Source organism: Labeo rohita, chromosome 25, assembly GCF_022985175.1.
Source record: "Labeo rohita strain BAU-BD-2019 chromosome 25, IGBB_LRoh.1.0, whole genome shotgun sequence".
Taxonomy (NCBI): Eukaryota; Metazoa; Chordata; class Actinopteri; order Cypriniformes; family Cyprinidae; genus Labeo; species Labeo rohita.
This window is the reverse complement of record NC_066893.1, coordinates 28,668,003-28,678,046: the sequence shown is the minus strand read 5'-3', so window position 1 is coordinate 28,678,046 and position 10,044 is coordinate 28,668,003. Positions and strand designations below refer to the sequence as shown.

Genomic DNA, 10,044 nt, shown 5'->3' with positions numbered 1-10,044 from the left:
GTTTCTAGCATGATTAGCAGGTTGCAGGCATGTTTATAACATGATTAACAAGTTGCTAGCATGTTTCTAGCATGATTAGCAAGTTGCTAACGTGTTTCTAGAATGATTAGCAGGTTGCTGGCATGTTTATAGCATGATTAACAAGTTGCTAGCATGTTTCTAGCATGATTAGCAAGTTGCTAACGTATTTCTAGCATGATTAGCAGGTTGCTGGCATGTTAATAGCATGATTAACAAGTTGTTAGCATGTTTCTAGCATGATTAGCAAGTTGCTAACGTGTTTCTAGCATGATTAGCAGGTTGCTGGCATGTTTATAGCATGATTAACAAGTTGCTAGCATATTACTAGCATGTTTCTAGCATTATTAGCAAGTTGCTAACGTGTTTCTAGCATGATTAACAAGTTGTTAGCATGTTGCTAGCATGTTTCTAGCATGATTGGCAAGTTGCTAACGTGTTTCTAGCATGATTAGCAGGTTGCTGGCATGTTTATAGCATGATTAACAAGTTGCTAGCATGTTGTTAGATTAGCAGGTTACTAGCATGTTTCAAGCATGATTAATAGGTTGCTAGCATGTTTTTACCATGATTAGCAGGTTGCTAGCATGTTTTTACCATGATTAGCAGGTTGCTAGCATGTTTCTAGCATTATTAGCAGGTGTTAACGTGTTTCTAGCATGATTAGCAAGTTGCTAGCATGTTTCTAGCATGATTACCAAGTTGTTAACATGTTTTTAGCCAAATTAGCAAGTTATTAGCATGTTTCTAACATGATTAAGAAGCTGCTAGCATGTTGCTAGTATGTTGCTAGCATGTGTCTAGCATGATTAGCAGGTGTTAGTGTGTTTCTAGCATATTTCTAGCATGATTACCAAGTTGTTAACATGTTTTTAGCATAATTAGCAAGTTGTTAGCGTGTTTCTAGCATGATTCTAGTATGATTAGCATGTTGCTAGCATGATTAGCAAGTTACTAGCATGTTTCAAGCAAGGTTAGTAGGTTGCTAGCATGTTTTTACCATGATTAGCAGGTCTAATAGCCCTAACGACGCTCCTGCTACTTGAGTTACAAGAATGAATGACAGAATGAAACGAGATACGTTTCTAGTTTCAACATTATTTGTTCTTCAGACATTCATCTTAAAAAAAAAGTATCAGCTGTTTGCAAACTGACCCACATTTGGTTTTTGACCACTGAAAATGTCTACAATTGAACTATTTACTCCTGGAGCCATACTGAAATTCCAGTATCTCTGGAACTGAACTATGCAGGGCCTTAAAAATGAAAATGCCAAAAAGAAAGTTTGCTAAGAGCCAATATCTAAAAGAGCATTAAGATATCTTTAATACTTCTTTGAGGAGAAAACATTTCTTTCCAGTTTTGAATCATCACTATTGGCGTATAATGCAACAAAGATTGCACTGTAGGTGTCGATGCCCAGGGGCACCAAAGAGTCTAAATCCACCACTGTTGTGACACATTTCAGAGTGAAACATGTTTTAGAATGTGATAATTTACATGGCGGGACTTTATTCATCGATGTTGTAAATGTATAAATTCAAGGGTGGGGTAAAGGAGTAGGTATCTTGGGACCTTAAGAGCAGAAAATGCACCTCTTTTATTTCTGACTGTGGCTGTGCGTGTTTTGGGTTTTATATGACTTTTTTTTTCTTGGATGAAAATTAGTTTGTGAGGGATAAACCTAGTCTTTACAATGACACGCACTGTGTATAAAGCCCTACATATACTTCCCATAAGTCACAGCAAACTCACACCTGTTTTATTTTTACTCCTGTTTTAAGTATTACTCACAAATAAAAGGATAAATAAATATATTAATCAAAAGTACAAATGAAATAATGCTTTTAAAAAATAGAATATATTTATATATATATATATATATATATATATATATATGTATGTATGTATGTATGTATATATATATATGTATATATTTTTTAATCTGCTATTACAGAAATAGACTACAGACATTTCTTAATAAATGTTAAAATAAAACACTGCAAAATCATCACTGTATACATTAAAGATGATTTTTATTACAGTTAATGATTCATTTAAGAACAGTGAGTGATTTTCTCTTTTTCTTTTGTTGTTTGATTAATATTTATGTCGTGGTTGGCGGCTGCAGGTTTACGCTGCTGTCGCTATAAGATCTGACGCACAGATCAAATATTTTGACGCATCAGTATCAGTGTTGGGGGAAGTTACTTTTAAAAGTAATGGATTACAATATTGCATTACTCCTTTAAAAAAAAGTAACTAATTACGTTACTTAGTTACTTTTTATGGAAAGTAATCCATTACGTTACTTTGCGTTAATCTTTAAATCTGGGCAGGGCTTGCTAGTTAAGTTGGCTTGAGAAAGCTTTCAAGCTAGAACCACCAAACTCAGCCCAGATCTTCAGACTGGTCTGACTCAGTGTGCTGTATCTTTTCAGACTGATCCGGCTTATAGTTTTCATAAACCAGACTATCAAAACCACCAGAAATCCCATAGACTTACATTGACGGAATGTTCAAATGAGCAACACTATTCAAACTCCAACTGACAAAATTCAAATCTAAACTCCCAGAATCCCTTGAGACTCAATCAAGCTTCCCTTCTATGTACTATTTCTAATCCATTTAAACTCATTTAAGATTACACTCTAATATTTCTAATCTATCTAGCTATCTAAATCATGCTAGCAACATGCTAGTAACATGCTAATCATGCTAACAACATGCTTGTAACATGCTTATCATGGTAAAACATACTAGTAAGTTGCTAATCATGTTAACAACATGCGAGTAGCATGCTAATCATGTTAGAAACATGTTAACAAAATTCTAGTAACATGCTAATCATGTTAACAACATGCTAATAACTTGCTAATCATGCTAGCAACATGTTAGTAACTTAGTAATCATGCTAGCAACATGCTAGTTACATGCTAGTAACATGTTAATCATGCTAAAACATACTAGTAACTTGCTAATCATGTTAACAACATGCTAGTAGCATGCTAATCATGTTAGAAACATGTTAACAACTTGCTAATCATGATAGAAAATGTTAGCAATGTGCTAGTAACATGCTAATCATGCTAACAACATGCTAGTAACTTGGTAATCATGCTAGCAACATGCTAGTTACATGCTAATCATACTAAAACATGCTAACAGTATGCTAGTAACATGCTAATCATGTTAACAAAGTGCTAGTAACTTGGTAATCATGCTAGCAGCATGCTAATCATGTTAAAAATATGCTAGCAACATGCTAGTAGCATGCTAATCATGTTAGCAACATGCCAATCATGTTAACAACATGTTAGTAATATGCTAATCATGCTATAAACGTGTTAACAACAAGGTAGTAACATGTTAGCCATGTTAGCAACATGCTAGTAACATGCTAATCATGCGTGAAACATGCTGTCAACATGCTAATCATGCTAGAAACATGCTAGTAACTTGTTAATCATGCTAACAACATTCTAGTAACTTGCAAATTATGCTAACAACATGCTAATCATGCTAACAACATTGTAATCAACCTATAAAAATACAAGCAACAAGCTAATCATGCTAAAACATGTTAACAACATGTTAAATCATGTAAGCAATGTGTTAAATCATGCTAGCTGCTTTCATACTTTTACAGCTGCTTCAATCTTTCAGGCTAGGCTTTCTCAAGACAACTTAAAGTTTGTTCTCAAACTTTACTCATCTAGTTTGTTTTTAATATAAAAAGTTCTATTTTTAGCAAATGTAAAAGCCATTTTACACCAAAAAAGTGAAATGAATAAGCCTCAGGCTGAAGGTAAAGTAAATTCACGTCTGTACAGTAGAATGCAGGAGAGGAGTTTAGCACTCTTCATCAATAAAAAAACAATGAAGCATTATAGATTATCTAAAGTAATTTTGCTTATTAGTATGGTTAAACTGGTTCATCAAAGGTCAGCAGCAAAGACACTAGTTAATAAAATGGGATTAAATACATAAAGGATATTTGTGTTATTTAACATATTTAATTATTGCAGGTTTGCATCATATTCTGAGTTTGCATTTCACTTTGAGTTTGCATTTCATTTTGGTGAATACTCAGTTTTTTTGTGAGTGAGATGAATTAATGCATGTTCAAATTTAGTCTAGATCTACAGTAACATCATTACGGAGTGCACACAATGCCTCTGTACTTCCGATTTCTCTCAACATGGCAACATGAGAGCTGTCAGTCAATAGTGGTTGCAGAAAAACACTGGTAGCAAGTGGAGGTAAACGGGTGAACTCCATGGAATAAAGAAAAATATGTTTTTGTGCCTTTTGATGTCAAAATTAGAATGCAAATAATTTTTATACAATACTGTAGTGAAAGAGGCCATTTGAAGCTAAACAGACATTTAAACTGACACACTATGGATGAAAACGGCTATGATTACTCTACTTTTAAAGCAGAAATTTGATTTAAACAATAGGTCTACATAATATTCACATATGCTGATCATAGGGGATGTACTGTATTAGCCCTACAGTTACAGCATGAAATATTATTTAAAACTATCACGATTAACATTTTACCGAACATTTTTTTAAATTTTATTTCACAGTTCTGACTTTTTTTCCTCACAAATGCAAGTTTATATCTACACTGTAAAAAATAAAAAACACAACTTGTTGAGTCAGCTTAAAATAATTTGTTACCCTGCTGCCTTAAAGTTTTAAGTTCAGTCAACTAAAATAAGTTTAGTCAGTTTGAAATGTTAAGTTGTACGAAGCATATTTGAGTTTGCTAAACTTAACAGATGGGTAAGTAACCCAGCTGCCTTAAAATTTTAAGTTGATTCAACTCAAATATCTAAGTTGTCACTTAGTATAATTTAACATTTCAAGATGAATAAACTTTTTTTGAGTTGACGGAACTTAAAATTTTAAGGCAGCCGGGTTACAAATTATTTTAAGTTGACTCAACAAATTGTTTTTTACAGTGTACTAATTCGGACTTTATAACTCGATTTAACAAAACTAACAATTTTGTTAATTCTGAGGGAAAAAAGACAGACGTTTTGGATATAAGCCGAGGGGAAAAGAGAGAACGACCAGTTGTTTTTCCTCTAGATTTGTGGGATATAATCTCGGAGTTGCGAAAATAAAGTCAGGATTTTGAAATATAAAATCAAATTGACCTTTTTTATTCTTTTATTCCATGGCTTCATAGACTGCCAATTGAACCGCCCATAAAAACGTTATCCCGGTTTCGGATCTGTAAGACTATCCCACTATCTAACGCCAATTTCGTTGAATAACAGTGCTTATCACTCGGGGACAAGCTCTTGTAATATGCGAATAACATTTTGAAAATTACATTTAATCAGTATAATCTATACTCTTTTTAAATCTAAGTATTTTGTGCCGTATCCTTCACTGTAAAAAACAATTTGTTGAGTCAACTTTAAATAATTTGTAACCTGGCTGCCTTAAAATTTTAAGTTTTTAACATTCAGTTTTTAATATGGAATTATCAAAAAAATTATATTTAATATTATTAAATCGTTTTTTAAACACCTTTTTAAACTAACATTAATATAATTATATTAATAATATATTTTAAATAACATTGTAATTATTAATAATGTTAATTTTTAATAAAACTAAATTAGTAAATGACTTTTTTTTATATGAATTTTTTAAATATGCAATTATTTAGAAATGTTTAATATTTAATATTAACTTTTTAAATGTAACTAAGTAATATAACGTTAATATAATTATAATTAATAATATATTTTAAATAATATAATTATTAATAAAATGTTAATTTGTCAATAAAAGCTAAATTTAGTCATACATTTGTGTTTTTAATATGCAGTCATTTAAAATATTTTAATATTTAATATTATTAAATATTTTTAAACAACTTTTTAAACTAATTTAACGTTAATATAATTATTATTATTAATAATATATTTTTAATAACATTATAATTATTAATAAAATGTTAATTTGTCATAATAAAAACTAAATTCAGTCATAAATTACTGTTTTTATTATGCAATCATTTAAAAATATTTTTAAATTTTAATACTATTAAATAGTTTTTTAAACAACTTTTTTAACTACTTTAACGTTAATATAATTATAATTAATAATATATTTTAAATAAGACTATAATTATAACTAAAAGGTTAATTTGTCATAGTCAAAACTAAATTTAGTAGTAAATTACTGTTTTTAACATTCAGTTTTTAATATGGAATTATCAAAAAAATATGTTTAATATTTTAAAATAGTTTTTTTTAAACACCTTTTTAAACTAGCGTTAATATAATTATAATTAATAATATATTTAATAATATATTTTAAATAACATTATACTTAATAAAATGTAAATTTTTAATAAAACTTAGTAGTTTAGTAGTAAATGCAATTTTATAATATAATAGTATAAAATTGCAATTTTTAAATATGCAATTATTTAAAAAATGTTTAATTGTAAAAAATTTTAAATGTAAAATCCTGACTTTATTTTCGCAATTCTGAGATTATATCCCACAAATCTAGAGGAAAAACAACTCGTCGTTCTCTCTTTTCCCCTCGGCTTATATCCTACACTTCTGGCTTTTTTCCCTCAGAATTAACAAACCCGTTAGTTTTGTTAAATCGAGTTATAAAGTCCGAATTAGTACACTGTAAAAAAACAATTTGTTGAGTCAACTTAAAATAATTTGTAACCTGGCTGCCTTAAAATTTTAAGTTCCGTCAACTCAAAAAAAGTTTATTCAACTTGAAATGTTAAATTATACTAAGTGACAACTTAGATATTTGAGTTGAATCAACTTAAAATTTTAAGGCAGCTGGGTTACTTACCCATCTGTTAAGTTTAGCAAACACAAATATCTAAGTTGTTACTTCATTAGTTTGGTACATTTCAAACTGACTAAACTTATTTGAGTTGACTGAACTTAAAACTTTAAGGCAGCTGGGTAACAAATTATTTTAAGCTGACTCAACAAAATTGTGTTTTTTATTTTTTTACAGTGTTGTAATTCTCTAGCCGTAAAGGCGATCTCTCCGGGTTTTCTGCGACCATGCTGCGCGCGCATCCTGAATGTTTACAAACAGATAAATTGGTCTGAAAAGACAACTCTGCATTCACACACTGACTGACGGGCGCATTCTGTGACGCACTTTGAGTGTGTGTGCGCTTATTTTCCAAGTCCGAGTAAAAATGCATTGGAGTCCGTGACAAGTCTGAGTCGCCTAAAAATTGTACTGGAGACCGGACTGGAGTCCGAGTACCCCAACCCTAATAATAACCCTTTTAATAAATAAATAATATTATTTTAAAGATTTTTTTTCATGAGTCTGAGCTCAGTCACTGTGAAGCAGAAGGTAATTAAGGAGTGTTTGTTTAATAAGGACTGTTTGTTTGTTTGTTTGTTTGTGTGTTTCCAAGGTAACAGACATGATGCTGCAGGACACTCATTACCCGGACTGGGGCCGGACCGCCAGGCACTTGTGGAGGCAGGGGCACAACCGCATCGTGCTCTTCTGGTGAGATGATTGGTCATGGGACCCAGTCAGAAAGAGCCAATCAGACTCGTGACTGATACTGTATGATGTCAATGACCTCCACTTAAATACATACGGAAATAGTGATTAATAAAATATGTGTCATTTGTCATAATCAAAACTGTTGATTTTACAAAAACATTACAATGCCATTTTTGCAGTTTTAATAGTCACGTTAAATTCTAATTATTATTGTAATTATATAATAACTATATTATTTAATTATAAGAATGATTATCTGATAACAATTGATATATTTTATATATATGATTATATTTTATAATTAAACATTATAATTATTAATAAAATGATAATTTGTCATAAAACTAAATTTAGTAGTAAATTACTGTTAATATGCAATTATTTTTTAAATAATTTTAATATTTAATACTATTGAATAGTTTTTTTAACTTAACTTTTTGAACTAATTTAGCGTTACTGTAATTATAATTAATAATATATTTTTAAAAAGACTATAGTTATTACTAAAATGTTAATTTGTCATAATCAAAACTCAATTTAGTAGTAAATTCGTTTTTAATGTGCAATTATTTTTAAAACAATTTTAATATTTAATATTATTAAATCATTTTTTTAAACGTTTAACTTTTTTTAAACTAGTTTAACGTTAATATAATTATAATTAATAATATATTTTAAATAACATTATAACTATCAATAAAATGTTAATTTGTCAAAACTAAATTTAGTAGTAAATTCGTTTTTAATATGCAGTTTTTAATATGCAATTATTTTTAAACTCATTTTAATATTTAATATTATTAAATCATTTTTTGAAACGTTTAACTTTTTTTAAACTAGTTTAACGTTAATATAATTATAATTAATTATATATTTTAAATAACATTATAATTATTAATAAAATCTTAATCTGTCATAATCAAAACTCAATTTAGTAGTAAATGACTGTTTTTAATATACAGTTATTTTAAAGATAATTTTAACATTATTATTAAATAGTTTTTTAAACTTGTAACTAATTTAATGTGTTACAAGTTTAATCAATAACATATGTTTAATATATTTATATAAATTTATATATTTTATAACTATAATTATTTAAATTATATGTAAATTCTAATAATTCTAATTATAAATCCAGTTTATTAATAATTTTATTATTTACAGTGTTTAAGTTGAACTGTAAAGCAAAAAAAAAAAAACAGATATTTCTTTATAATCATGTGCAGTGGTGAATTATTTACAATTAGGACATGATAAAGATACACAATAAATAAATAATGCTATTAAAGCAAGTTAAATGCACATTTATCCACCCAAAACAGCCGCCCCGCTCATAAAAGAAACATTTCGAGACTTTCCAGCTGAAAACAGACGAGGTTCTGCTGAATAATTCATGCGACGGGCACATTTGTGCTTTTAAAGCCTGTCGTCATTGTAAATGCGCGACTGTAAACATGATTTCTGCTCCTTTCTATGAAGTGAGGCGCGAGCTGAAGTGATTTTGTGTGGTAATTGACCGCGTGTCACAGATACTGTCAGCTTAAGTCCTACTGAAGCGGGAATAACGCTTTAACAGCCTTCTAATGAGATTGTGTGTGTGAAATAGTATTGATAAAGTGACTGAATCGTGTTTTTATTCATATCTGATATCTATTGTTTGAGTTAGTCGATTGTGATTTTAGTGTTGAATGAGATTTGTGTGTGTTTTGCTATTATTGTGGTCTGAAAGTCATCTTAAAATGTCCCTACGAGAATAACAAACACTGCTGAACTGTGTGTGTGTGTGTGTGTGTGTGTGTGTGTATTAAGGCTTGTTTCCATTATCAGTGTGTTTAATTAAAGACTCACGCAGCAGAAAATCGTTCAGCGCCGCTGCGTTTGCCACGCTTAACGTGACCCGCGACCGAAAACACGCTCGACAACACGACCTCTGACCCCGCTGCACATCACAGCCGCTTATACAAGAAAACGTGTTATATTCTCCCGCTCTGAAGTATTTATAGCTCCATTTTTGTGTAAAAACATCTAAAACAAGATAAATATTTTTCTTTCATTAGAGTGTGTTTTGTTTTGCTGCACTGACAAGTTAAAAAAAAAAACATGGAGAAATGTGCCCGTGCAATTAGACAAAAAATAAAATAAAATAAATAAACACTCGTTGAAAATTCATTAAAATATTATTTATGTTTTCATTAAATGAGTTAAAACTCATAATAATATTACTATTTAATAATATTATATTATTAAATAAAGTTTAAAAAATAAACAGAATTTTAATTTATTTTATTTTTATTTATTTTTTTAATATATTTGTACATATGACTGTTTTTTGTTTTACTGCACTGGCAAATTTTTATTTAAATATTTGAAGATTTAATATGCATTTTAATTTTAATTTAAAATTAAATTGATTTAATTATTAATTAATTAAATTATTTATTTATTTAATAATTTATTAATTAATTTAATTTTAATACTGTAATC

The 10,044-nt window shown here is 29.3% G+C and overlaps 1 protein-coding gene across 2 annotated transcripts in view; it reads left to right on the top strand.

Moving 5' to 3' along the window:
- The window catches only part of tmem117 (transmembrane protein 117), a 106,154-nt gene that overhangs the window by 75,969 nt on the left and 20,141 nt on the right, over positions 1 to 10,044 (top strand). For both annotated transcript variants that reach the window (XM_051099459.1, XM_051099460.1), the window contains exon 5: positions 7,460 to 7,557. In XM_051099459.1, coding sequence (XP_050955416.1) covers positions 7,460 to 7,557 — 98 coding nt within the window. The remainder of the gene's footprint in view (positions 1 to 7,459; positions 7,558 to 10,044) is intronic.